The sequence below is a fragment of the Propithecus coquereli genome, unplaced genomic scaffold (genome assembly GCF_000956105.1).
Source record: "Propithecus coquereli isolate 6110/MARCELLA unplaced genomic scaffold, Pcoq_1.0 Scaffold1, whole genome shotgun sequence".
Classification (NCBI taxonomy): domain Eukaryota; kingdom Metazoa; phylum Chordata; class Mammalia; order Primates; family Indriidae; genus Propithecus; species Propithecus coquereli.
Genome location: NW_012133857.1, coordinates 15,327,273 through 15,355,019, shown reverse-complemented (window position 1 = coordinate 15,355,019; position 27,747 = coordinate 15,327,273). Strand labels below are relative to the sequence as shown.

At 53.0% G+C, this 27,747-nt stretch overlaps 3 protein-coding genes across 4 annotated transcripts in view; 1 reads left to right on the top strand and 2 right to left on the bottom strand.

The window, feature by feature from the left end:
- The window catches only part of ITIH3 (inter-alpha-trypsin inhibitor heavy chain 3), a 13,227-nt gene extending 11,987 nt beyond the window's left edge, over positions 1-1,240 (bottom strand). For both annotated transcript variants that reach the window (XM_012665480.1, XM_012665489.1), the window contains exons 1-2: positions 1,103-1,240; positions 476-496 (exon numbers count right to left, since the gene is read on the bottom strand). In XM_012665480.1, the coding sequence (XP_012520934.1) occupies positions 476-496; positions 1,103-1,195 (114 nt within the window). In that variant the 5' untranslated portion in view covers positions 1,196-1,240. The remainder of the gene's footprint in view (positions 1-475; positions 497-1,102) is intronic.
- Positions 1,241-4,085: 2,845 nt separating this feature from the next.
- ITIH1 (inter-alpha-trypsin inhibitor heavy chain 1) lies at positions 4,086-17,955 on the bottom strand. The gene is made up of 22 exons (XM_012665466.1): positions 17,810-17,955; positions 17,523-17,543; positions 17,040-17,206; positions 16,490-16,594; positions 15,957-16,119; positions 15,295-15,408; positions 13,544-13,669; positions 13,343-13,459; positions 12,481-12,649; positions 12,263-12,388; positions 11,149-11,330; positions 10,688-10,873; positions 9,472-9,611; positions 8,702-8,856; positions 8,600-8,614; positions 8,189-8,209; positions 7,698-7,778; positions 7,463-7,576; positions 6,256-6,457; positions 5,244-5,416; positions 4,524-4,635; positions 4,086-4,362 (listed from the first exon to the last, which is right to left on the bottom strand). The coding sequence occupies exons 1-22, from the start codon at positions 17,921-17,923 to the stop codon at positions 4,233-4,235; spliced, it is 2,733 nt and encodes a 910-aa protein (XP_012520920.1). The 5' UTR covers positions 17,924-17,955; the 3' UTR covers positions 4,086-4,232.
- Positions 17,956-24,370: 6,415 nt separating this feature from the next.
- Positions 24,371-27,747, top strand: part of NEK4 (NIMA-related kinase 4) — a 33,991-nt gene continuing 30,614 nt past the window's right edge. Inside the window, exons 1-2 of the mRNA XM_012645082.1 lie at positions 24,371-24,593; positions 26,558-26,824. Of these exons, the coding sequence (XP_012500536.1) occupies positions 24,501-24,593; positions 26,558-26,824 (360 nt within the window). The 5' untranslated portion in view covers positions 24,371-24,500. The remainder of the gene's footprint in view (positions 24,594-26,557; positions 26,825-27,747) is intronic.

Sequence of the window (27,747 nt, the reverse complement as noted above, 5' to 3'; positions counted from 1 at the left end):
CACACACACCCCAGCAGCCTCCTGTGTCCTTCATAATTGCCAGAGTCTGTCTCCCAAACAGGAACTTATTTCCTGTGCTAAGGGGTTCCTGGACACTCTCTTTCCCACGGTGGTCTTGGACTGAGGGGGCTCTGGACAGGGGTCTGAGTTGAACAGGGACATGAAGTGCTTTGCCAGGGTGACAGGCACCGCTTCACTGTGTTCTCAGTCCTGGGCACAGGGCCACGTGCTGACATGTGCTGGGGTTTGGGGAAGAAAGGGATGCCTGGTGGGGCCCGTGAGGTTGGAGGGGCCTCGTTCTGTGGTGCTCTTTCCCAGGGGTCCTAGCGCCGTGTAGGAGTCTGCTGGGGCAGGGGGCTGTGAGCCTTTGCCAGTTGTGAGGGACCTGTTGCTATGGCCCATACCTTCAGCAATTGGGCAACCAGCTCCATCCTCCCCTGCCCCACCTGGCCCTTTTCCCAGAGAAAGTTCTTACCCCTTCCGGGAGGCTCCGTTTCTGCAAAAATAACAACAAACAGGAGTTAGGCCAAGGCCAAGGCCACATGGGTGGGAGCAGGCTGTGGTCTGGGACCAGCGCTCAGCAGGGCCCGCCTCCACGCACGCTTGAGAGCCCTCCCAGAGTGTGTGTCAGAGCAGCAAGGCCTCTGAATAGACAGGGAAACTGAGGTCCAGAGAGGGGCAGTTCTCCATATTACCCAAGGGGACAGGGCAGGGAGACCTGAACCCAGAGCCCTCTCTATGCCGCACATACCCACCTCATTCTGCCTTTCCCTGGCCCCCCAGACCCCCTCAGCCTTCTCCCAGAACACCCCCACCCACCACACCCCGCAGGGCTCAGCTCAGCATGTTGTAGAGGCCTCTGCACTCGCCTAAGACAAGGGCCTCCACAGCCCTCAGGGAGGCGAGCGTTCTGGTGCATTGCTCATTTGACAGGTATGGAAACCGAGGCTCAGGGAGTTTTAAGAGCCCTGCCTGGGGTTAGACAGCAGGCTACTGTGGACCTCGGCTGAGCTCAGTTCTCTCACCGCCCAGCCCTCTGCCTCCTCTCGCCGCGCTGCCCGCTGGACACTGAGGCCCAGAGGGCCAAGAGGCCCAGACTCACCCCCAGCAGCCGGAAGGGGCTTCTCGGGAAACCAGAGGCTGCCAAGCCGGACAGCAGAGCCAAGACCAGGCAAGGCCACCAAGCAGATGCCATCGCTGAGCACACAGACCAGGCCCACACTCCTTATGTGAGCTGGCCTGGTGTTTCCCAAGCAGGGTCAGCGACCCGAGTGGGAGTGGGAGGGGCAGGAGCGGGAAGCTCCTCTGGGAAGCCGGGCGTGGGCGGGGTAACGGCCCCCAGATGCGTGTCTGAGAGGGCCAGTGGTCACTGTCAACAGCGTTGGGGCTTCACTCCTAACAGTCGGGAGGGACATGGAGGCCCTCAGGAAAGCAGACGCTGGGTGCTGACGTTGGGCCCCGGGACTCCCTGTGGGGAGTGGAGACAGGTGTGGAGCTGCATTCAGAGCGAAGGGCCTCTCAGCATTGTCTCCTCTTGTCCCTGCCACTGACACAGCCTCTGGTCTGGCCCCCTAGATCTCAGCCTCTCCCTTTTCAAGGCAGCCAGGGTGCAAAACCAGACCCATCACCCTCAGGCTCAGACCGCTGCAGGTGAGCCTCTCACTCACTGGGGCTGCTGTGGCTCCCAGGGCCCCAGGGAAAGGGCACACCCCGAGTCCTGCGGCCCAGCTCTCTGCCATCCGGCTCCACCTGGCTCTTCCGAACGTGCTCTCCTCCCACTGGCGAGCCCTCGCCTCCTCTGCGCGGGGCCTCCCCTCCAGCCGCCTTCCTCCTCTGTCCCCTATGGACCACGGGACAGCCCTGCTCCCAGCCCCAAACCCCAGACGGCCAGCTTTGTTACTGTATTAACATGTCGAGGTTTGTGTGCTCACCTCTGACTGCCCCCTCGAGACCCAGAGCTCCTGGAGGGCTGAGCCATGTCACGTTTCCCTCTGTCCTCCCAGGGTCTAGCTAGGGACTTGGCTGCCCTCAGTCTCTTGGGGAGTCATTCCCCTAAAAGTCTCCAGTCAGGCTGGGCTCTGGCCTCCAGGACAATGACAGCTTCCCTCCCAGTGGGGGCTGGGACCTCCTGAGCCACACCAGGGCCCTGCTAGTTCCCAGCCCCTTCAGGGCCGCTGCCACATGCGCGCCACACCTGTGGCTTCTCTGAGCAAAGCTGACCCTGTGACCCTGCCCGGGGTGGCCCACTACTGAATGGAGTGGATGAGGATGCCCGGGCCCGGGACAGCTAATTTATGGACTGTGCCACGGCCTCGGCTGAAACCTCTGGGCCTGACTGGTTATTGGGAGCAGAGAAACAGAGGGGGCAGAAAGCAGAAGTTGCGAGGCAGTGGCAGTCACGAGGACAGTGTGGACTTGTGGGTAGAAGAAGAAGAAGCCACAGAGCAATGACAGAGGGTTGCCAAGTCAGGGAAACGATGCCCAAGTGACAGATGCAGCTGCCGAGGGGGCACTGCCTGTGCGTGAAGCTGGCTGGGCGGTGCCTGTCTCCCTCAGGCCTCCTAAACCCTCGTGCCAACCCCTACTGCAGCAGGCGCCAAGCCCAGGCTGAAGGGGCCAAAGCCAGCAGGCACTGACACCTGGATGTGGGGAGAGGACCCCTCAGAGCTGCAGTCTCATTGTTTCCTGGCTCCTGAGACGTCCCATGCACATGGTAATTTTCAGCAGCTGTAGCCGCTGACCACTGGATGGCCGAGACTGTTGCTCATTGGCTGCTGCCCAGTGTTGCCCGTTGCCCGATGGCCCCTCCTCACGGGCATGCAGCTGCCAGCAGAGCTGCTCCCATCCTCCTGCCTCATCCCCAAGTGCTCGGAGTCTGGGGAGAGGGACAACTCGAAATAGGGATTCTGAAGCTGCTCTAGAGCCCCAAGGGATGACTGGGGACTTGGAGGGAACCAGAGTCATCTTGCAAAATTTAGAATGAGAGGGAATCTAAGAGATCTTCAGGTTCATCTCACTTTTATTCTACAGGAGGGGAAGATGAGGCCCCAGTTGGGCGAGGCCCCAGGCCTGGAGCAGCCTTTGAGCTCAGCACTTGTGTCATTGGTTTGGGCCCTCAAAGCCAGGCCTCGTCTGATCTGGGCCCTGTGGACCTCATTGGTAGGGGGCACTGGGCAGAAGCCAGCAGAGCAAAAGCAGAAAGCCTGTGGAAAGGAATGTGTGAAGGCCCACCCCCTTCACGTGTCGGGCTCCCCAAAGTAGGGGTTCTCCCTGTGATGTTGCATTTTAACTGAGCCCCAAGGCCAAGCCAGGGGAAGGAGCCCCAATGGGGCAGTTCCAGGCATTTACGTGAGAAGATGGAGAGGTGCTGTTCCTGGTGCCCCAAACTTACAGTCACTGTCTTTGGAAAGTGCCAGCCTGGCTGTCAGAGGTTGCAAAGCCCAGCAGGGAAATGGGGCTGAGGGGGAGGCCCTGACCCCAACAGTGCAACCTCCCGCTCTTGGTGGGACTTCTTCAGGACACCAATCCACCTGTGACAGTTCTTTCCCATGTTCATTTTAAGCGATACTTGGAATATCCAGAACCAAGTCCCAACAGGCTTCGGCCATCAGCCTCCCAGCTGACTGGAGTATTCCTATGGGGGTGGTTAAGTGCACAGCTGCTGACATCAGACAGCGTGGGTTCAAACCCTGCTCTGCTACTTACAAGCTGAGTAATTTTGGAAAAACTACCCAACTCAGTTTCCTCAGCTGTAAATGGGCATGATGAATGTGTCCCCTAGGACTGCTGGGAGCACAGACTTAGTGAATTCAAGTGAGGTGCCTAAAACAATGCCTGGCCACAGGCAGCACTGCTGGGTCAGCTGTGGCTGTTCATGCTGTTAGAGTGTCCACTGGTCCCTGGGCCTAGGGGAGAGCTGTGTGTAGGGGACACTCAGGGGACAGAGCTGGCGTGGGCTCCTCTCCCCTCCTCCAACCTGCTTCTCCCATCCCTCGGTTTGCTGTGAGCCCTAAGCCCTTCTGAGGGACAGTGTCTTTGGCTGCCTCCCTACCATCCTCCCTCCCAGAAAGCAGCCGGCTCTGGGATGGACACAGTCTCTCTTTAATGGAAGTCATGGGGTGCTTGATTCAGGGGACCAGCTTGGTCAGGGAGGCGTAGCCTGGGCAGCAGGTCAGGACGCTGTCCTCCTCTGCAATGGTCCAAGGAGCGGACAGGTGTGCTGGCTAGAGGGCTCAGAAGATATCAGGGACAATGTAGTCGGTATGAACGCCATCGATCAGTCCAGCCCCATTGTTGTGGATGAACCAGCAGGACACCTCGGCCCCATGCCGGGGGTCCTTGCTGTAGTCTTTTTGCAAGCCCCTGGGGAGAGACAAGTCAGCTGGGGTCACTCTTTGGAACCTGCAGGGTGGCACCTCCCCAGGAAGCTCACCCTACCCGTGTGACACCTGGAGGAAGGCCCAGACCATCGAAAGCAAATGCAAAGCAGCCCAGGGTGGACTTGCTGGGGAGCACCCACCCACCTGGTGACCGTCAGCTGGCGGTTCTTCACCACCATTGTGGCATCTGGCTTTGTGGGGTCGGAGCCCGGGTGGAGGTCAAACACTTCAAAACTAAAGGGATGGAAGAATTGCCCTGGGAAGGCACATGGGAGGCAGCAGTTACCATCTCGGAGCTTGCACTCAGTAGGTGCTCACTGGAGGTTTAGAGAGCTGCTCGAATACTTTTTTCAAGGGCTTGATTAATTCTCGTAAGTCCTGGCATCAAAAGCCACCTTCAGTTCACTTGCTATAGAGAAGCACATATATTTCCAGGTGGTTCTTCCTCCCGTCTTTTTAAATCAATTCCAAAGGGATCTGGCTGGGGAGAGAGGTTTGAGGGGCAGGTGCCCATGGAGAGCAGTGTCCATAGGAAGGCCACCCAGGGGCACTGTGGTCGAGGACCCACCCCACTCACAAGGCCCCTGGGAACCCTCTGGACCTTTCTGTTTGCTAATAGGACCTCTCCTTGTACCTGCTCCCAGACTCACTTAAGCATTTGTTTCACTGTGTTTGATCGCAGCCTTTCTGAGGAACAAGACCCTCACCAAGACAACCTGTCTTTGGAGTTCTGAGCCTTGGAGGCCACATCGGGGGTGGGCCTGTCTTGGTGCCCAGCTGCAAAGCTGCCCCACAGCCCCAAGACCCACGAGTCGACTGGCTTCAACACCCTGCCCCACAACTCTGCTCGCCTGGCAGCCATACCCAGCAGCCCATGTGTCCGGGCAGACATCCGGTGACTATCCAGCACGTAGAAGCCCAAGAAATTCTGGTGGACCGCACTGTCCTTCCACACCCGGTGCAGGACAACCTCAAAGGTGGCCCCGTTGTCTATGGACACCACCAGGTTCCTCTTCTTGTTGATGGTCACCACCACCCTGCAGGGCCAGGTGGCCATGAGGGCAGGTGTGGCTGCACTGCTTCCCTCTCCATTCAGCTGCTCTTGTGCTCCAGGTCCCAGCTGTTATGTCCAGTCCCCTGCCCCTGTGGTCTTCACCCCCAGGTGGTGGGCTGTTACCTGCTCCATGTTCCTCCCCACATGTTGCTGGTGTGTATGGGACCCTTACAGTGAGCCAGGCCTGGTGATAGGCCCTCCTATACAAACTGCATCATTCAATTCTCACTCTGACCTTGTGAGGACCAAGGCTCAGAGAGGTTAAGCAACTTGCTCGAGGTGGCACAGCTGGTAAGCAGTGGAACCAGGACTTACATTTCAGCCTAACATCAGAGTCTGTATTCTGACTCCCACTTGTAACCTGTGTCTTCTACACACCCAACTCTGTCCACCTCCTCCTAAAGCTCAGCTACCCAGCATCAGGCTCTGGTGCTCAACAGTTTGTCGAATGATTGAATGAGTGAAGACAGGAAAAAGCACAAGGAAGACTATGACAGATGCCACAGGGGAAGCCCAGAGAACTCTGTTCAGCAGAAGAAGAGAAGGCTTCAGGGAAGAGGTGGCCTTTGTGGTGGGCCTGGAGGATGAGCTGGCTTTGTTTGGTGGAGGTGGGGGTGGCATTGAGGGCGGGATGTCATACGAGCACAGGCAGCTGGGCCCAGAGCACATGTCCAGGAACCAAGGGAAATGGGCGTGTCTGCACAGGCCACGTGGCTGTCAACCGCTGACGTGGCTCAGGGGCAGGGCCTTGCAGGCTCAGGCAGGGAGCCCTCAGCCCGTGCCATGCCTCTCCTTGCCTCCCCTCCCAGCCTGGCGGGTTACCCATCCTGCCGCAGCGCAGCCTGGTCCCTCCAGGAGAACATGGGCCCGCCGGAGCCTGGGTTCAGCGTAATGTTCTGAGGAGTCACTTCTAGCTGAAAGTCCGTTGCGGGGTTTGCGATGCCCAGCCGCCCGAAGTATGTGCCCTCATGCTGCCCAGGGCTCCTGGCCTTGTTGCCAATGAGCTGCCCATTCACTGAGAAGCCTGCAGGGGGGCGAGGAGCGTCCGGGTCAGGGAGAGGCCCGCCAGCCGTGCCTCCTCCCTGGAAGGCACGACCCACGCCACTCCATCTTTGAGTGTCTGGCCTTTTGTGGGCCTTCAGAACTCCATCTCCCTTTCCGCCCCACCCCTCCTGCCACACTAAGCCTTCCACACTGAGCCCTCGGTTCTGGTCCTGGCCGAGGTCTTGCTACCTGAGGATGGGACCCGAGGCTGCCCCTTCTCTGTGGCCTGAGTCCCGTAGGCAGGGGCAGGCTCGCAGTAGTGCCCCCCCTGACCTGACCGGCCAAGCAGCCCCTCCCCACCCTCACCGTCCCAGCACAGCCCATCCAGGTTCTGAGATGGTCCCCTCAGAATGTGCTCACTCTTCGTCTTCTCCCTTCCCCAAGCTCTGTGGGAGCAAGCCTGTCTTCTTCCCACTACATCCCCAGCCCCAGCGGGTGCTCAACAAGCATTTGCAGACGGACTCACTGGACTGGGGGGAGGGAGAAAGGAGGGGGAAGAGGCCATATGGTGGAGAGAAAGTCATTCCCGGTCACGGGGGGCACTGCCCAGAGAGAGAGAGAGAGAGAGAGAGAGAGAGGCACTTTGAGGCCCTGTTCAGCCATGTGTGGGGGAAGGTGGAGCAGCACTGCTACGTAATTTGTAATTTGTAGGACCTAGTAGGAAATAAAAATGAAGGGCCTCTTCCTAACAAATTTGTTAAGGATTTCCAGACGGCAACAGAAGAGCGTTAAACCCAGTTCGAGGCCCTTCCAAGTATAGCCCCTGTATGCTGCCTGCACAGGTCACACGCCGGTGAAGCTGTCCCTGTGTAGGGCCCAGCCAGGAAGACGGGGTGAGAAGGCGGCAGGTGGAGTCCAGCCAGGTGGGCGGTGCACAGGCAGCGGGCAGTGGAGGCCTTGGCCACAGTCCTGTCCCTGGCTGGATGTCAAAGGTAGAAGAGCCCCGGCCCTGCTCTGTCTGGCAGAGGCATGGCGTCCGCCGTACCTGTGTCGGGGTCCTGTACCAGGCTCAGGATCACACCAGGCTCCTCGTTGATGTTGAAGCACAGGGTGTCCTCTTTCTGGGGCACGTGGATGATGAAGTGGGGGTCAGTGTCCACTGGGGGCACAGCATGGAGTCCATTAGATTGGGCATTGGGTAGATGGGGATGGCTAGGGGCAAGGGTTCAACTAGGCAGGTGCGAAGCAGGGGCATCCCTCAGACCCTCCCAAGGACTCACCACCAGTCACTTTGTCAGGCAACTGCTTGATATTGGAGCTGGGGCGCGTAGGAGAAGGCTGCGAGGCTGACAGCACGAACGCTGGTGGGCAAGAGTGAATGGCATTTAGAAGGGAAGGCCAGGCCTGCCCTGGAGCTCCCGGCCCCCTTTCTGATGCCCCCCCACCTCCCAGGTAGGCTGGCCTGAGGCCACAGGAGCAGGGTGGCCACTAAGCATCACATGCCCTTGACTGGCTCTCGGGATGTGGGGACAAAAGTTTGGCCCAGTGCAGCTGGCTGGCCCGTCTGTCTCCTCCCATGGGCCCCTGGGTGGGGAGGCCAGGCTGTCCGGGGGGCTGTCCTAAGGACTCCCAGTGAGAGGCAGTGCAGACAGCTGGACCGGAAGGAGGAAGCCTTGGGGCTTTGGTCAGGACGGAATGCACAGCCGGAGGCCAGCAGTGTGTGGAGTAGAAAGGGGCAGAGATGTGAGTCGCCAGGATGACTGCCACTCACTCCGTCTGGGTCCCAGCATCTCTGTAGAAGACAAGGACATAGAGGACAGTGTCACCAACGGTGCCCCACACAAAAGGCACGCAGCTCGGTCCACACCAGGCCTGGGCCCAGCCCTCCTCCTGGGGGTCTTGGGCCTCCCCTGGGGTCCCACCTCCTCACAGACATGCACCCCCACATGGAGGGCCCGGGGAGGCTGCTGGGGGTTCATGAAGCACAAAGGGCACAGCAAGGGGTTCGCAGGTGAGTGGAGAAGGGCGTCTAGGGGAGGGAAGAGCCTTCGAAGAAGGAGTGGAGAAGAAGGAGTGGAGTCAGGAACGTGCAGGCGTGGGAGCTGTGTGCCCAGGGGCTGGACCCCTGCACCTGCCCGGCCACCGGAAGCCCTGCCCCAATCCAACACGATTTAGAACTCACCCAAGGGCAGAGAATCTGGAAGAGAAGGAAAGGGAAAAGAATTAAAGCCCAGGGGGTTTTTGGCCCATGATCTCCCCCTCTGCAGACCCCCACTCCCCGTACCCTCTGGGGGCTTGTCAATGACAGGCTTCAGGCCATCCTGGTCCGCCATGCCCCTGATGGTCATGGAGGTCAGCGGGGTCACAAACTGATAGGCCAGTGACATCTTCAGGGCCTGGGCCGACAGTTTGGCCCTCTCCTCCCCCTCCACCTTCATCCTGTGAGTGAGACGGATGCCGGCTCCAAGCCTCACCATCCAGGCGATGACGGGTTTGCACTCCCTCATCCTCTCACCTGTTCATCCACTCATTCACTCATTCAACAATCGTGTATTAAGCACCTGCCCCATTCAGTGGCTGTGACCTCAGGGACCTGAGGGTTTAATGATCTTCCACAGAGAAAACTTGAAGACGTGGCAGGGTTGAGGGGTATGCCTCAGAGATCGCAGAGAATTTAATAGCTCTGAGATCTGGGTCAAGTGGTCTAAACTTGCTGAGCCTCAGTTTGCTGGTCTATCAAATGGGGATGATCAGGGAATTCCCCCACACATTGTGAGGGTTAAATGTGTCTGGACACAGCAGCCCCATGGCAGCAGCAGCTCCCCCAGGGCAGCCCAGTGCGGGTGAACAGCAGGCTGCCCTATGTTGCTGCCAGGCCTGCACACATTGTTGACCGACTGGTTTATATTAACTCAGTGAGCAAAGCAGCAGAGGAAAGTAAATCTGACCTACTCGTAACCTCGGAGGCCCAGAACCACCCCTTCTCTGTTCCCATCCGAGGGATGGGGGGTCTCTGGGATGGACAGCACCCCGCTGGGCTCTATGGGGCTGTACCGCTTGGCCAGTAGCTCCTGGATGGTGAGGTAGGCCCAGAGGCGCTCAACATGGTTCTCCAGCATGTGGCCACGCTCTTGGAGCAGTTTCTTCATCTCTTCCTCATCCACCAGGCAGGTTGTCCTGAATTCTTGTCCCTCCTGGGAGGTGAGTGAGGGAGAGGCCGTGTGTAATGATAAGTGCAGCCCTCGGCTGGTGCTTGAGGCTCTGAGGGTCCCCACTGTCATCTGGTCTCTGCAAATTCCTTCTAAGCATCACCCCCTTTCCTGAGCCTGTTCTCCTCATCCTCATTCATTCATTCCTTCTACAAATGTTTGCCAAGCACCTTCTGTGAGCCAGGCTTGGCCTAGGCCCTGGGGATCCCATGGGATGGAAGGACCAGACCCTGCCCTCATAGAGTTACTCTCCCTGGGGAAAGCCAGCAAGTACTCAGCGGGTTCCACCATGACCTGCTCCTCCACATGCCCAACAACTTACAGGTGGGCTGTACTATTCACCTTGCCACAGCACACAAAGGTGCTTTCTCTCTCCAGTTACAATAATGGGGGCGCCACTTCCCAAGGGCGTCCTACGCACCAGGCACTGCATAAGGGTGTTAGACAAATTATTCCATTTACTCCACACAACACTCTAGTGCAGTAATATCCCCATGGTGTAGAAAAGGAAACTGAGGCCTAGAGAACTGGACCCACCACTTGCCAAGGACACACAGCTGGTCAGGGTGGAGTCAGGGTCTAGCTCAGCTCTCCTCACTCAAAACCTGAGTTCTGAATCTTCAACCACACTGTGGGACTCGAGTCCGTGCCCTGGAGGGCAGGATCCAGGTCTCACATGCCTGTGCCCCCTTCCCACCACACATGTGCACACACATGCAAGCACTATGCCATGGCACAAAGCCTGGTACATAGTCGGTGTTCAGGAAATGGTTGTCGAGTGAGAAGGGAGAGGCTGGCCTCTTGCTCTCTCACCTCGGGGGGAATGACATAAGAAATAACAGGTAACTGCCGCTAATCACGGACGCGTTGACCCCATTCCGGCCTGTCCAGCCCCAGGATGCCTCTGTGTTCAGGCCTGGGGTGTATGTGCATTGGTGGGAGTGGGGGCACTCCTCTGGGGAAACAGAGGCCCCTGGGAGAGGGCAGTGCTGGGGAACAGTGTGGGTTTGGAGCCTCTGGGTGCTGCCTTGTCTCTCTACCCTCCAGGGCCCACTATTTACCCCATGGGCCTGCACATCAGCCTTGAAGCTGCCCAGTTTGTGGTCAGCAATGCGCCCGGCCACCACGATCTCCGAGCCTTCATAGTACTGTTTGTGGTGGTGCTGGGTGAGGTCCAAGACAGCATCCTGGGGGTACTGCAATTCCACATCCACCAGCAGGGGTCTGGCTACCTGCTTGTAGAAACCCTGCAGGGATGGCAAGTGCAGCCTCAGAACTGAGACCCTGCGCAGAACTGAGACCCTATGGGAAGCCTGCCCACAAGGTGGAGTGTTGGGAATTCCCATTTTAGAGAAGGAATCCGAAGCTCAGAGAGGTTAAGTGACTGGCTTGAGGTCACGCAGCTGATTTGAGCTCTGTGCCAGAGCTTTATCTGCTCCTCTAGGCTGATGGGTAAGTGGCCCCCTGGCTAGGCTCCCCGTGGCATGCTGTTGGCAGTACATGGGGGCTGGGAGGTGGAGACCTGTAGCTGCTGGGTGGCGTCACGGTCCTCGTAGATTCTCTGGGCCCGTCCGTTGTTCTCCATGGACATGACCTCCAGGAAGTTAAAGTCCACATTGTGGCCGAAGCCCAGGTTGTAGAGCGGGAACCTGCCCCGTATGGCTTCATGGATGTTCTTGAGGATTTGGGAACGGTCCGTCACCCCTGCAGCCACATACCTGGGCAGTGACAGGGTGCCAGCCCGCAGGCATATGGCGCACGAGGGGGCTCTGGGGAACACTCCCTGGGGTGCAAGCCTCCCATCTCAGACCACTTCTAGTCCCCAAGATGCCCACTTCTAGGCATCTTGAGGCATTGCCTCCTCCTGGCTTACCTGGGGGACTGCAACAGCTGCTGACGGAGCTCCTTGCAGACCCTGCCGGTCTATGAGGATCCATCACATGCAGACCCGATTCTGCTCTAAGCCCTCTCGAGGCTCCTTGCTGCCCTTCCTACCTTTGTTTCACCCCATTCTGCTCATGCCTGCCGTTCCTGGGCAGGCCCTGCCAGTGCACGCACCTGTTTTTCTCAAGTTGCCACCTCCACCAGGCATGCCTTCCTGCCCCCCTCCTCTCTCCAGACTGAGCTCAGGAGTCACCTGGTCCGGGAGACCTTTCCAAACCCTGCCCTTGTCTGTAGTTGCACAGCCCCGTGACAGCCTGTTCTTTCAGGGCCCTCAGCAGAACATCAGCTCCTGGGCCTGCCTCCCCCAGTGGACCCCGGGCTCCTTGAGGGCAGAGACATGTCTCATTTCCTTCGTATCTTGTCTCAGACCTTTGTCCCATGCTCGGCACACATCAGTGATGAATAAATAGTTCATTAAACTCAATCTAGGAATCCTGCCCTTCCCCCTGGGCCCTGTGCAGCACAGGTCATGCATGCAGAAACGTCCCCAGTTCCTCAACTCGCAGGAGGTATGCCTTGGAGCTACTGCAGACTGCGTGGTCTGAACTGTGCTTTTAGACCAGTGCTTGAATGTACCCTGAGCTTTTCTGCCCCCTGATGGCATCTCCAATGGTTGGGTCTCCGACTTCAGCTTGAATATCTCTGGTAACAAGGAGATCATCACCTCCCAAGGCAGCCCTCAAGGTGCTTACCCTCTGTGGGATCACCGTCTGTCAACATGATGAGAATCGAGGCATGGTTGCTGAGTTCTGGGAGGCTTTCATGAGCTTTGTTCAAGATCTCAATTCCTCGGAGCAAACCTCCATTCAGGTTTGTGGCTGCAAAAGAGGAAAAGCAGATCAGTTTATGTTCTCATTCTGAGGGGACAGAAGTGACACCAAGTGGCCTGAGACCCTCCACCCTTACTTACCCTCATCCAGGGAGAAACGTTGCACGAAGTCTCGAGCTGCCCGCAGATTGGCCTCAGATGCTCGCACCAGTGATCCCCTCCATGACTGCACTCGAGTCCCAAAGAGGACCAGGTCAAAGTAGTCCTCTGGTTGCATGTCCCCCAGGATTTTAAGGAGTGCCTCCCTGGTCTGCAAGGACAGGACAGTCAGTAGACGGACAGAGCCCCAGAGTGGCCCCAGGATAGCCCCTTCCATCAACTCCAGATGCTCATTTCAGAGAAGTACAGTGTGGAGAAGCAGGACAGGATGGACTGGACAGCCAGGTGGCCCTGAGAGAGGAGTGTCCTGCCAGGCCCTGGGGTGGATGAGGGGGATGCGGAAGGCAAAGAGACCCAGCGTGGAGAAAAGAAATGATCAGGAGTTTGGGAGGGGCAGGATTAAGAAAGAGGGCCCTAGGAGGCCGTGCTTCTAGAACTCTGCTTGTCTAGCCGTGGTTTCACTGCGCTGCAAACAGGGCACTCAGAGCACAGTGGTCAGTGGCTTGTGCCCTGCTACAAGACGCCTCTCCATGGACCACCATAATTATCCCCAGCACTTGTTGTGCACAGGTGTCCTCTTCTAGCACGTCCCCATGGGGAAATTCCGTGACCCTGCGGGCACTGTTACTATTCCCACCTTTGCCACTGAGGAGAGATGAATGCACTTGCCCAAGGCTGCACGGTGAGGAAGTCGTGCTGATTCCAGAGCCCCTAACTGCTGGGATTTCCTGTCAAATCACCCAGCATCAAGCCCAAACCAGACTCTGGTGGCAAAACTGGCCAGGAGTGAACAGGGGGGCTGAAGAAGCTTCCACTGGGCGAGCTGTTCAAAGCTGCTGCTTACCTGCTTCACTTTCTGGCCTCGCATGGAGCCACTGATGTCAATCACAAAAACAACGTTCTTGTTCATGTTCGTCAGGTTTTGGGGGGCAAAGAAGTGGGCAAAGTGGTTATTGGCCACCTGAAACAGAGGAGAATGAGCGAGGTCTCTCTCACAAGCATCCCTTGCCTGTCCTCTTGGTCGGGCCAGAAGCTTCAGGCTCACCAGGAGTTCGCAGAGCTCGTCTCGATTGACATCATAGGTCACCTTGAAGTCCCCATTCAGCAAGGATGTAGAGCACATAGGGCAGGACTGCTGCTGGGCCACGGTGGGGCGGAAAACCACGTGACCCTAGAACCATGGGGCGTGAACCATTACTGGTTGGAAGACAACATAAGAAGGTGTGTGTGTGCACGTTTGCATGGGCACAGAAATGAGGCTAGTGGGCCACTTTCCTAGCCGCTGAGAGTGCACCTGCAGGTGGCAGGAGAGAAGAACCATTGCTCATATGTTTCTGAATCAGTGGGATTTCCTATAATAAGCATCATCACTTCGAGTATATAAATAAGAACAAAATAAGAGCAGCGTGATAGCATGAGAGACATTAGTGAGCTCAAACTGTTGAGTGAAAAAGCAAGACTACAACACTGCACTGGGAAGTAAAATCCACCTGTGTGGACCAAGAGCAGATACCAGAAGGAAGTGCTGAGAATGGAAGCTGAGGTCTGGTTTGAGCTGGTGTTGGTGCTAAGGGAAGCCAGGGATGGTTTTTACTCAATACTTTCTATATTTTTGTACTCTCTATGTTTTCTTTAAAGAAAGTTTTGTTTTTATTTTTGTTTGTTATAAAAATGAGATAGATTCATCAAAAAAAATGATATAAAGAAAGAAAAGAAAAACTTTGAAAAGAATTGTTAGGAAGGCAGGGCCCCGTGCTGGGGGCAGTGGCTCATGCCTGTCATCCCAGCACTATGGGAGGCTGAGGAGGGAGCATTGCTTGAGGCCAGGAGTTCAAGACCAGCCTGGGCAATATAGCTAAACCCCGTCTTTACAAACAATTAAAAAGTTAGCTGGGCATGGTGGTGCGCACCTGTAGCTCTAGCTGTTTGGGAGGCCGAGGCAAGATTGCTTAAGCCCAGGAGTTAAGGCTGCAGTGAGCTATGATGGCATCACTGTATTCCAACCTGAGTGACAGAGCAAGACTCTGTCTCTATTAAAAAGAAAAAAAAAGAAGAAGGAAGACAAGGACCTACCCCATTTCCCCACAGAAAGCAAGCATGTTTGCTAACATTCTGAGATGTCATATTTTGTTTAAGAGGAACCCCCCTAAACGGTAAAAAATACTTCTTTTACGTGAATTGCTATTGAGTCCCTACGTAAGCGGGGTGGGAAACAAAGCGTTTGTTCCTGGCTCGGGTTGAGGGCAATCAGGAAGCAGGTACTCGCCGAGCCACCCACATTCCTCCAGGAGCCAGTGGTGGGGGCAAGCAGGGGACTTCTGGGATTCCTGCAAACAGGTGGCAATGGACAAGTCGTTGGGTAGGCCAAGGGCCTTCCCAAATGTAATTACGTTTCCAAGAAAACTGAAGCTTAGAGTCCTATCCACAACAGCACCTGAGGCTTGCTTATGTGCTGGACGTTTCCCCTGAATACTTTCTCCTGTGTGCGAGGCAGGCAAAGAGGAAACTGAGGCTCAAGTGAGCCAGCAACTCACCCTGGACCATGCCGCCACGTTTGGTGGAGCCAGAGCTGGTGCAGTCCCCACCTCAGCATACAGGCTTCTGCTAAATTACTCTGAGAATCAGGAGTGCTGCGTTCCCCTGGGACACCTACCACGTGGCACCTGCTTCTCTCATCCCGAGGGCAGCCTGCAGCCCCTGCACGGTCTCTGAGCTAAGTCTGGATGTTCCGTAAGGGATGGGTCAGGATAAGAAGCCCCTAGAGGGTCTGCCACTATCCCCTGCAATCCCACATACCTTTTTCCCTGAGAAGGACTTCTTGATTGTCTGGGCTGCCAGTTCCTTGGGGAGGAAAGAGGCCTGGGCGTCCAGCTTCCTGATGCCCTTGGGCTCAAAGATGTCCACATCGATCTGCATCATTGAAGCAAATTCTGTACCAGGGCTCCCATTTGGGCCATCACCCAGTCTCAGCCAAGAGCCAGCATGTGTCCTGGCCACCTACTGTGTGCAGTGCCCATCCAGCCCTCAACAAAGGGCCTGACATATAGTGGGCACTCTGAAAATCTTTACCAAATGGAGGTGCACATACCTGCACCCCTCAATTTGGCCACTACCCGGGTGCCAGCGATGATTCCAGCCCTTCAGCCTTCCCAGGACTGCTGGCTTACACATTACCTGGACATTCAGTATCTCTTGTGATCCTTGTGGCAATTCTGGGGCCCTGCAGAAATCCCTCATTTAGCAGATGAGCAAACCGGGGCTCAGAGATGGGGAAGAAGTTGGAGGGTTCAGAGAGCTCCTTGCCCAATAAGAGCCTATCAGAGCTCACCCTGAGGAGTCAGTCCTCTTCCCTGTGTTCTCAGGCCTGGGGTGACCCATGGTGGGTTCTGAACCAATGGTGAAAGCCATGGCGAGGGAGAGACAGAGGCAGGAGCCCTGCCCTGGGACCTGCGATCTACCTGAAAATGATGCACCAGCTGCTTGGGCTTGACTTTGATGACGATCTCGTACTGTGTAAGGCTTCGCTTCAGCACCTCCTCATAGGTCAGCTGAAATGTGACCTTGCTCTGGGGACTGACGGTCATGTGGATGGTGAATTGCTCCATATTTCTCCCCGAGGCCCTGGACATGCCACCAGAGGCAAAACAGGCAAAGTGTAAGTGACATGTGGATCGCTGTCACTTAAAGCATGGCCCTCAGAAACAATTTCTCATGTGTGCTGCTCAGTTTCCTTGACCCTCAACCTTGTCTCAGCTGGTCAGGGTCAGGGCCCAAGGATGGGGCCCATCTGTCCCCGAGGCAGGTGTGGGAAAAGGGTGACTGCATACCAGCCTTGTTGAGTGCACTTGTGCCAGCATCTGGGTTTGGGCAGTTTGCTCACTCTTCTGTCATTCTGAGGCTGTTCCCCATCAAGGCCCCCTCGCAGGCCTCACGTCCATCCTGGCTGGGGAGGGCAGCCCTGGAGACCAGGCCAGCAGGGCCCAGAACTCACCTGACGAGGCCGGCATTCTCTCCTGAGATGGCTGCTTTCCTGTACTGCTTCCATGCAGTCACTTTGTCCTTTATGTCCCCGATAAATGCAGTTCCATCTGCTGTGCTGCAGGGAAGGAAGAACACCCTCAGGGGAGGTACTGCTCCTGGGCCACACAGGCCCCTCGTGCTGGGGGTGTGCCAAGCCTAGACCCTGGCAAGGCCCTGTCCACGTGAGCGCTCGTAGGAGGGCATCTCCTGACCGGCCTTCCACTGCCCACAGTGGGGCAGCCCAGTCACAGAGAGGAGTGAGGGGCCTCAGATGCTGGCCTCTGCTTTTTGGGTTCTGGGCTGAAAACATGCTGTCAGAGAACCCAGCTTCCCCTCCAAGATGGGAGCCAAGATCAGACCTACACGGTTTCTTCCTTCCCTTGGAGTGAGGGCCAGCCTGTGGCCCTTTGGAGATGCAGAGATGCTCTGCACTGTCTGGCTGCTCTGAGCCATGGGCTTAGACTGGGACCAGTGAATGGACATCTCTGGGACTGAGTGTAAGAGTCAGGCAGGGCACATACATGGCAAAGTCACTGATGAAGGCTGTCTTGGGGATTTCCACATCAAAGGCCACTTCCCTGGCTTCGTCAGCGCTGTTGACCACTTGGCTGGTGATGACATAGTGGGCGAAGCGAGAGGTGACTTTGCAGTTGACTTTCAAAGTCCGGATGAACACGCCATCGATAGTCTACAGTGAGACGTGAGGGAGCTGTGGCTGGGACAGGGCCCTCTGAGCCAGCGAGGGACCTCTCTGTCATACTGGGGCTCAGCACCCAGCTCTGGTGCAAGGTACCCAGATCTGGAAGAACAGTGCAGACCTCCTGGGAAGACCCCTGCTCTCTGCCTGAGACTGAAGTGGGGCGTGAGGTGACAAGGGAGCAAGCCCCCATTTCCAGGACACGGGGTTTCCCTCTGCCCATGGCACTGACGGAGCAGTACCCCCAAGGGAGCAAGCCTGTGATAAGGGCCCCATCACAGACCCCTTTGCCAAGACTCTCACTCACTGTGTCCACAGCCTGTCGCTTCTGCAAAACAAAACCAGGGCAAGTGTGAGTGGGAATGCTGAGGGGACCGTGGCCTACCTGTTCAGGGGTGGGAGTGGAGCACGGCCTGTGCCCTCTGCCCTCAGCCTCACCCCCACCCCCCGATGCTGCTGGGATGTCATTTCTCCAGTCAGAAGAAGTTGAGGTGATGGGGGTGGCCCTGGCCTCTGGAGTGGGGATCTTGCGTCCCTCCCAGGCCCCATCCAGGTTTAGCTGCCTGTTTCTGCCCTCAGGGCTTAGCCACATACCTCACTGCCCTTGGACCTGCCTGAAGCCCGGCCCGGGGCAGGCATGGCCTGCAGGGCGAGGAGGGACACCAGACACACGCACAGCAGCACCCGCAGCCCCATGGCACCGTCCATGGTCTCCAGGCTCCCACTGCCCTGTCACTTCCCTCAGACCGTTAAGCAACACAGTGCTGGGTAAACAGGGGTTAAACATTAGACAAGGTGAAGGCAAATATTACAGTTTGGGAAATCGAACGTCAGCAGTGAAAGCTTTCTGCTTGGGGAGGTGCCCAGCTCTGGGCTGTGCAAACTCCTGACCAGACTGCAGCCTGTGCCACTCTGCATAGAAGTGCACTCAGCCAGCACGAGCTCACCCCGGGGCTGGCACAGGGCAGCACCAGTGGTGTGGTGACGTGTGGCAAGGAGCCACGGTTAAAAATGGATTTCTCAGGTACTCTAACTTGATTGTTACACATTCTGTGCATGTAACAAAATATCCCATGTATCCCAGAAATATGTAAAATATTATGTATCAATAAAAATGGATGTCTAAACTTCATTAGGATTTACTTTCAAAATTTTTTAAGCATCAACAAAATTTTCAGTCATGCTTTGGCCAGGGAGGCAGATACAGTGGCTTAAAAGGTACGTGGTGTCTAAGCACGCCCATGATGCTAGTGGTGCCAATCTGGCAATAGCTTGTCAGATGCGGTCTGGTGTGGTCGGGGGAGGTGACCCTGTCTTTAGGTCAGTAGCTTCATCTCTCTGAACCTTCTCGGCCAGATGTGGAAAGAACAGAAGTAAGCTTCATTGTCCTTCCCCCTGGGCAGGGACGTCCGTGGGTAAAGGGAAGACAAAGACGGTAACATGTTTTCATGATTGAGCGCTGAATATGTGCCACATATTGCTCTAAACCTTTTATTGTCTAATTTTGTCCTCATGGTGTCCCTGGGACAACAGCCCCACAGCAAGTGACAAAACAGAGATTCAAACTCAGGTCTTTCAGACTCCAAAGCCCAACCTGTCACGTAATGACAGAGGACTAGAGTTAATTTTATGTCCAAACCCTCCCTGTCCCCCACAAGCCACAGCACACTGGGCAGACAGGGCTCCCTGGTCAGCCCAGTCTGTGGCCCAGGGTGGGATATGCTGCCTGCAGTGACCCTGATACAACGAGGCGACCCAGAGGCCTCACTGCTCTCTGTTTGCTTGTCCTGGACTTTGTCTCACAGAGCAGTTCCTGGGAAAGGGTTTATTGTCCCTAGGCCAGGGTGACCTTCTGGCCTGTTTTGTGGCCTTTGTGGAAGATCAGATGGATTGACATGAAAACAGCACATTCAAGGTTCTGTTTATTTCCTGAATATTTCAGTATGGACCAAGCCCTGTGGCATGTTGGGCAGGATGCCAGGCACCGGGACACCACCCTGATGAAATGTGGGTGCCTGGCTCTGTTCTGGGAGCTGATGCCTTGGGAAAGGGGAGTCAGACAAGTCCAAAGGAGCCCAGTGAATCCCAGGGAGTGGTGGGAGTGGAAGCGCTGCAGAAATTTGGAGGGCTGGGGCTCACCTCCCATGGGGTTAGGAGAAGGGTCCTGGGCAGGTGCCTGGAAAAAGAGCAGCACTTGGGAAGGAGAAGGCGGGAAGTGGGACATGTGCTTTTGGGGCAGGGGCTGGCGTCTGGGTGATGGGGAGGGAGGCTGGGAAGGGGCTGGGGACCAGCTGGTGCAAGGTCTGAAAGTGGACAGCCTTTTGGGTGGAAAACACTAAAGATATTTTGAGCAGGAGTGTGACAAGTTCAAGACCGGGCTGTTGAGAGATGTTTTAGCGCTAAGCCTGGTCCATGGACAGTGCTGGAAAAATATTTGTATTGTGGGGAGGGGAGGGAAGGAGCTAACAATGATTAGTGCCTTCTCAGCATCTTTTGTGTCCTAATTCACTTACTGCTCACAATTACCCCTGAGAGAGATACTATTATTGTCCCCATGTCACAGGTGAAGAGGATAAGTTGGCCCACCCTGTGGCTGTGAGAGGTGGGTGGGGGGTGGGCAGAAAGCAGCTACAGTTGCTGAGGATTGAGGCTGGGGACCTGGGAGGGTGGCTGTGCTGCTGGAGCCAGCAGGTCAGCGCATGGGCCCAGGCCTGCTTTGAGCCCAACCCATACAGCCAGCCACCTGCTCGATCTGCCCAGAGCCCCTCAATCTAGTACAGGCAAACTGAACTCCTGACCTCTGCCTCCCCTCCCTGCAGCCCACTACCAAACCTAGTCATCCTCCTGTTGCTGTCTACTTCAATGAAGGCCACCACCATCCAGCCAGCCACCCACACCAGAAAGCTGAGGCATCCTGGAGACCTCCCATAGACCTCCTTCCCCCACCTTCCACCCTCTAAATATCTCTCTGATCCATTCACTCCTCTCCCAGTCCCCAGGCTCCGCTGAGTCCAAGGTGCCCTCCCCTCTCATCTAGATGGTTAATCCCCTGTTCCACTCTGTTCCTACAGTCCCCTCTCCAGGCAGCAGCCAGAGTCATCATTTCAAAGGACCAGTTTGCTTCGGGCCTTTTCCTGCCTGACACACTTTCAGGTCCCGAGTGGTCTGGGCCCTGCTGACCCCTTCATCTTGCCTAGCCCATGGCCCTCTGGGCCGCCCAGCTTCAACCACACACGTCTTCCAGATCTATGTAGGCAGGTGCTTTTTCACTCATTCATTCATCAGCCCCCAATTCCTTCATTCACACCTGCTGGTTCAGGGTGCTGAAGCAGGCAGGTTTGGCCCGGTCCTCACTGGGTGTGGAGGTAAAGTCACAGAATGAGTCCACTGGGCCTTAGCACTCATTGCTTTTCTGCCTGAAAAAGTTTTCCTTCAAACTTCAGCTCATGCAATGCTTGCTTGGAGCAACTTCCCCTGGATGCCCAGACGGGGCCCAGTGACTTTTCTGCACAGTATGGACCTCAGTTGGCAAAGATAACTCGTTAGTACGCTTCCTAGATTAACAGCCACCTCCTCCTTCAACTGTAAGCCCCGTGGGAGCTGGATCTTGTCTGTCTCATTCATTGCTGTGCCCCAGCGCTTGGCACCAGGCCTGGCCCCGTGCAGGCCCTTGCTAAATGTCTGCAGGATGAATGACAGATTTGAGGAACAGCAAGTTGGGGAGGAAAAAGATAGAGGGCAGAGCACAGAACCTCGGGGAGCATCAAATCTGAGGAGAGCATGAGAAGTCAAAAGGGGAAAAAGAGCGGACAGGGAGAGCAGGAGAACCAGGAAAGTTCCAGAAGCAAAAGGAGAGGTTGCACAGAGGGGCAAAGCCTGCTGAGGGGAAAAGGGATGGATGAAGACTTTGAAAAAGCCTTTAGGGAATCTGAATAATTTTTCAGGGAGATTTCTTAGAGGCAGGAAGGGCCAAGTGATACAGGAAGTGGGAGGGGGTAGGAGTAAGCACACCCCAAACCTTCTAGAATATTGTTTTGAGTTTCCTAACTCCTCACGGACTCAGTATCCTCAACTGTAAAATGAGGATGATAATAGTACTAGCCTCACAGTGTTGATGTAAGAATTAAATGAGCTAATGAACCTTCTTTAAAATCAAATCCCTCCTTATAAAACTAAACACACACCTACCCTGTGACTAAGCAATTCCATTCCTACATATTTACCCAAGAAATGAAAACATGTATCAACATAAAGACACAGATGTTCACAGAAACTTTAATCACAGTAGCCCAAACTGGAAACAATACAATGCTCATTGACAGGTGAATGGATAAACAAATTGTGGTATATTCATGCAATTAGAATACTATTCAGTAATAAAAAGAAACAAATTACCGAGACATGCAGCAACACAGATGAATTTTACAGACATTATGGCAAGTGAAAGAACCAGATGCAAAAGAGTATATAATGTATAATTCCATTTTGCCACTAGGCAAAAACAAGTCAAAACTAATCTATAGTGGAAACAATCAGAATAAATAGTTGCCTCTGGGAGGGCACTGGGGATTAACTGGGAAGGGGCATGAATGAACATTCTAGGGTGATAGTGATACTCTATGTTATAAATTCCTGACAGGGGTGATATTGTCCCAAATGGAGCAAAAGTTGGTCCTTGAAGAGGGGCAAAAAAATCTTAAGACATTATAATGGTTTGTGGTCCTCCAAAGGGCCACAGTACATAAACAGACATACAGTTTATCTGTGGTATTATACAGTACATGGGGAGGGAGTGATTAGAAAAAATGTCTAAAAAGTCTCTTTAGAGAGGTGATAATGAAATAAAGTTTGAAAACATTGCTGTATATCTTTTATTAAACATTAAAAAATTTTTAGCCATTTTTTATTATGGTAAAATATACAAAACATAAAATTTACATTTTAACCGTTTTTAAGTGTATCGTTTAGTGGCATAAATACATTCACATTGTTGTGCAACCATCACCACCATCCATCTCCAGAACTTTTTCATTTTCCCCAGCTGAAACTCTGTACCCATTAACCACTAACTTTCATTCCCCCTTCTCCCCCAACACCTGGCAACCACCATTCTACTTTCTGTTTCTATGAATTTGCCTACTCTAGATACCTCACATAAGTGAGCACATATATTTGTCCTTTTGTGACTGTGTTGTTTTCTTTAGCATAATGTTCTCAAGGTTCATCCATGTTGTAGCTTATATCAGAATCTCCTTCCTTTTTAAGGCTGAATAATATCCCATTATATGTATATACCACAATCTGTTTATCCATTCATCCAACAATGGGCACTTGGGTTTTTCCACCTTTTGATTACTGTGAATAATGCTGCTATGAACATAGGCGTACAAATATCTGTTTGAGTCCCTGCTTTCAATTCTTTTGGGTATATGCTCAGAAGTGAAATTGATGGAGCATATGGTAATTTTGTTTAATTTTTTGAGGAACCACAATTATTTTTCATGGCAAGCTGAATCATTTTACATTCCCATCAGCAATGCACAAGGGCTCTAATTTCCCCACATCCTTGGTCAATATCTTGATAGGAGATTTGGGTGTATGAAATTGTCAAAATTATCTAACAGAGGGGCCGGGCGCAGTGGCTCATGCCTGTAATCCTAGCACTCTGGGAGGCTGAGGCGGGTGGATCGCTCAAGCTCAGGAGTTCGAAACCAGCCTGAGCAAGAGCCAGACCCCATCTCTACTAAAAATAGAAAGGAATTAATTGGACAACTAAAAATATATATATAAAAAAATTAGCCGGGCATGGTGGCGCATGCCTGTAGTCCTAGCTACTCGGGAGGCCGAGGCAGAAGGATTGCTTGAGCCCACGAGTTTGAGGTTGCTGTGAGCTAGGCTGACGCCACGGCACTAACTCTAGCCCGGGCAACAGAGACTCTGTCTCAAAGAAAAAAAAAATTATCTAATAGTACATTGAAGATTTGCACATTTCACTCAACGCAAATTTTTGTCTCTACAAGAAAATAAAACAAAAAGAATCATAAGTAAATATTGAACTCTAGTTACTGATATTGCTAAAGATAAGCAAAGCTAGGCACTAGTTAAAGCAATGAAAATAGATTTCATTCAGTAACAACTGACAGTAGGGGAAAAAGTTGAGCTCCATTCTGATTTGTGTAGAGATGACTGGGCTTTTTAAAGGGAGAATGAGGGAGTGGGGAGGAAGAGTGAGCAGGGGGCTCAGGTAGAGTCAGGCAAGTGAAAAATTAGAAAGCCTTGGTCAGTGTAAATGTAAGAAGGCCAACTGTGTCTGCTGGCTGGCATTATGGAAATTAGCATTCCACCCTCCCACGTAGACTGGGAGACAGAGGGCCTACCCTTTCTGATGATTATATTGCAAAGGAATGGATTTCAGGTCTTTGGGAAAGACATTCCTAAATTGTAGAAGATACATACATATATATCGTAAAAGGATAGAGGATTTATAATTGTCAGCTTTTTTTTTTTTTTTAGTAAATTCTCTAGGAAAGGGAGGTGTCGGCAGGAACAAATGGTAAATTCTTTTGGCATCCTTGAGCTTTCTCAGGCAGGCATTTTTCAATCGGGCCTTAAGCTGTGAGGAGCCATGCTAGAGTTTGGACAGTCATTATGTGCTGAGAGTTCTTTGCAGTTCCCAATAAGCAGACTAAAAATTTTAGAGATGAAGTGTAATGATATCTTCAATTTACTTTGAAATGAATCAAAACATAAGGTGGCCTGCTGGATGGCGAGTCTTGTGATAAAGCAAAATACAGCAAATGTTACTGGTAAGAATCCGTAGTCTGTCGCCCTCTCATTAGAAAGCTCCAGGACGGCAGGGACTTTGTCGCCCTGGCACACAGGCTGTCAATAATTATTTGTAGAAGGAATGAACAACACTTGTAAAATACGCAGTAAGTCACAGCTTCCTCAACTTTGTAGTTGCTGGCATGCAGACGGTGGAACTGAGGCACAGCGCGCCCGCCAGACCCGGCTGAGTCGCTCTGGCAGTCAGGAGCCTCGGCTCTATGGCCGGTCCTCCCGGGGCGGGGTGAGGGGGCGGCGGAACCGCTCTGGCCGCTCCTGGCGTCCGCTCTATGGCGGCTGCTCCGGGGATGCCGGAGCATGCGTGGACTGCCCCGGCCTGATCGCTATGGCAGCAGCGTCGCCGTGGGCCGGGCCTTGGTGCTCCCGCCCCTCCGGGGCCCCCTCTCGGGCCTGAGCGGGCCCTCCCGCTGCATCCCGACCGTAGGCCAGTGCTGGGAACATGCCCCTGGCCGCCTACTGCTACCTGCGGGTCGTGGGCAGAGGCAGCTATGGGGAGGTGACGCTCGTGAAGCACCGGCGGGACGGCAGGCAGGTCAGCGGGGTTGGGGCCCAGCAATGGGTGGGGGGCCGGCAGAGGTGCACCGAGGGCGCCGTCCGGAGGACTAGGCCCCGGGTGGTCTGAGGGGCTCATCTCGGATGGCACTTCTTGAGGGAAATGCCATCCCAGTCTACCGAGACGAGGTCAAGCTTCCTTGTAATATGCGCCCGAAACTTCCTCTACTTCTCCCTTGTAGTATTAATTGGTGTGCTTTATCTACATACCTCTCTTCCACCCCCGACAATTCCACGAGAGCAGGAATCATGCATTCCCGGGACCTAACACAGCGCCTGGCAAGCATTACTCCTTGAATGAAGGTCTCCAAATATCTTGTCTCTAAACTCACTTAAAACTCACCTCATTATCTTCCCTCCAGACCTTTTCTCACATCCCGGTTGCGGTGAGTAGCACCACCAACCAGCCAGTTGCCCAAGCCGGACACCTGGAGTCATCTTTAAGCCCCCACCCCCACCCCCACCCCCAAACACTGATTATGTTCTTTTGCTACTAAACCGACAGTCCTCCTCTCCATCTCCGCTTTTACCAGGCCAATCCAGGACACCATTAATTATCTCTAGCTAGCTATGGCAAAGGCTTCCCGACTGTTCCTGCCACCTGACTCGCTCTGCTCCAATCCATCACTTTCATTGCAGCCTCGGTGACCTTTCAAAATTTTGATCTGATGTTGACACTCCTCCTTTGCTTGAAGCACTTTATCCTATCACCCTTAGGATAATGAACCAATTCTTCCATGTGGTTTATTGATAGGTATATATTACATAGAATGTGTTGTACAAACTGGTACAACTTTGAAACTGAAAGGAGGTGCTATTAATAGTTACACCAGGACTATCAGACTGCCCCAGGCAAGCTGAGAGAAGATGTCCCACCTAAGTATAGGTCCCTCTCACCTCTTCTTCTTTGTCTTAGGTGCTGGTCATTCTGCCTTATGCTCAGGCATAAGAGATTTATTCAGTAGGCATTGGGGGATCATTGTATTTTTGAGCTGAGGGTGGGAGACTAGCTATAAGAATAGCTCCTCACATTTGAGCAGTAGTTTACATGTCACGAAGCATATTTATGTGTGTATTTGTTGAAGAAATGATTTATATGGTCTTTGAATTGACTGAGGGCAATGTATTAGGTGTTAGAAGATATTGATGTTTTTAAAAGTGGGAATAATTTTGTATGTTGAGAATCAGTGATTTTTTTTTTTTTTTTTTTTTTGGTGATAGAGTCTTATTCTGTTGCCTGGGCTGGAGTGCAGTGGCATCGTCAAAGCTCACAGCAACCTCAAACTCCTGGGCTCAAGCAATTCTCCTGCCTCAGCCTACTGAGCAACTGAGACTACAGGCGGGTGCCACTACACCTGGCTAATTTTTTTCTATTTTTTGTAGAGATGGAGTCTCACTCTTGTTCAGGCTGCTCTGGAACTCCTGGTCCCAAGCAGTCCTCCCACCTGGGCCTCCCAGAGTGCTAGGATTATAAGTGTGAGCCACTGCACTTGGCCAGTGATTTTTAACCTTGTTGGGCAATGGATCCGTTTGAGTATCTGATGTAATCCATGGATCCATTCTGTCTGAAGATGTATATTCAAGTCCACGTACATTTGTAGGGGGACCTTAGAAGTTAAAAAATTTCTAACATAGATTTTATGATTGATCCAATGGTATGTTCTCTTGGACTCATTTTTTAGCATTACTGAAATTGTAAAATGCAGATGGAAAGGATAGATTTTTGTGACCCCACACCACTATAAGTCTAACCTGCAAAAAGTATCATTAGTAATAGCTAATATTTTCCCACAATTTTGTGCTTGGGAAAAGCAAAATAAATAGGTTATCCGACAGGCTCCAGAAGGTTGGTTTTGAGGATGTTCGTAGGAGTCCTTAGATAACTTTGAACCTACAAATCTGTATGTTTATTTCATATTGTAAAAATACATGTTTTCTTTGTAGTATGTCATCAAAAAACTGAACCTCCAAAAAGCCTCTAGCCGAGAGCGGCGAGCTGCTGAACAGGAAGCCCAGCTCTTGTCTCAGCTGAAGCACCCCAACATTGTCACCTACAAGGAGTCATGGGAGGGAGGAGACGGTCTGCTCTACATTGTCATGGGCTTCTGTGAAGGAGGTGATCTGTACCGAAAGCTCAAGGAACAGAAAGGGCAGCTTCTCCCCGAGAGTCAAGTGGTAGAGTGGTTTGTACAGATTGCCATGGCTTTGCAGGTACTGTCTAGACTCACAGCATCCTACTTGCTCCAAGGTGGCAGGAAGATGGCAGGTGTATTTCAGGACAATTTTTCCTCAAATATTTACATTAAAAAATGTATTTTTTTGAAAATTCATTTATGAAGTAGACCCAGTTCCTCTTACTGTAGCATCAGAATGTTTCTGAGTGAGTAATATCTATATTAAAATAGGCATGGATTTCATGTCTAATTGCAGGAGAAGCCAGTTCTTTATTCATTTAATATTTATAGCAAAATCAATTTTAAGAGCCCTGAGTTGACCAAGAGTGAAGAGTGACTGTGTTTATTATCTGCTGGTCAGCTGTATCATGCTGAAAGGTGGCTGGGCTAATTAATATGCCTAAACTGTGGGGATTTGGGCTTTGACCTTGCTGGGGCAGAGTGAGTGGAAATGCAAAACAAGTTTGTGTTTTAATATACATATGCTCAAAAGTGAGACTGTTTAGGAAATACCATTTTGGAACCGAGCAGACTTGTCTAGAATTAATTGACCTTGTTTGAATTCTAAGATACTCTCTCTAAATAAAAATGTTCTTGTTATATATATTTGAAAGTATTATTAAGCTGAGGATTTCATGGGTCTAAGAGGAATGTGCATCTGACTTTTTGTAAGTTGTCCTACCTTCAGTTGGAGTTTATAAGCATATTTTTTAACTGGATTCATGTAGTGCTATAATGCTAATAATTGTCAAGTTTCCAGGGAACAATTTTGATGGGTACTGGGCAAATTAATACATGAAACTTAATTTTCTTACTTCAAAAGTTGTAAATTAGACCTTTTATTTAGAGATTATAAAACAATAATGTTTTGGTAGGTAGGTAACTGAGTCTCTTTAACTCATGCAATTGCTGATGACATATAAACCAAGAATAAATAAATAAGTATGGGGACCGGGGGGG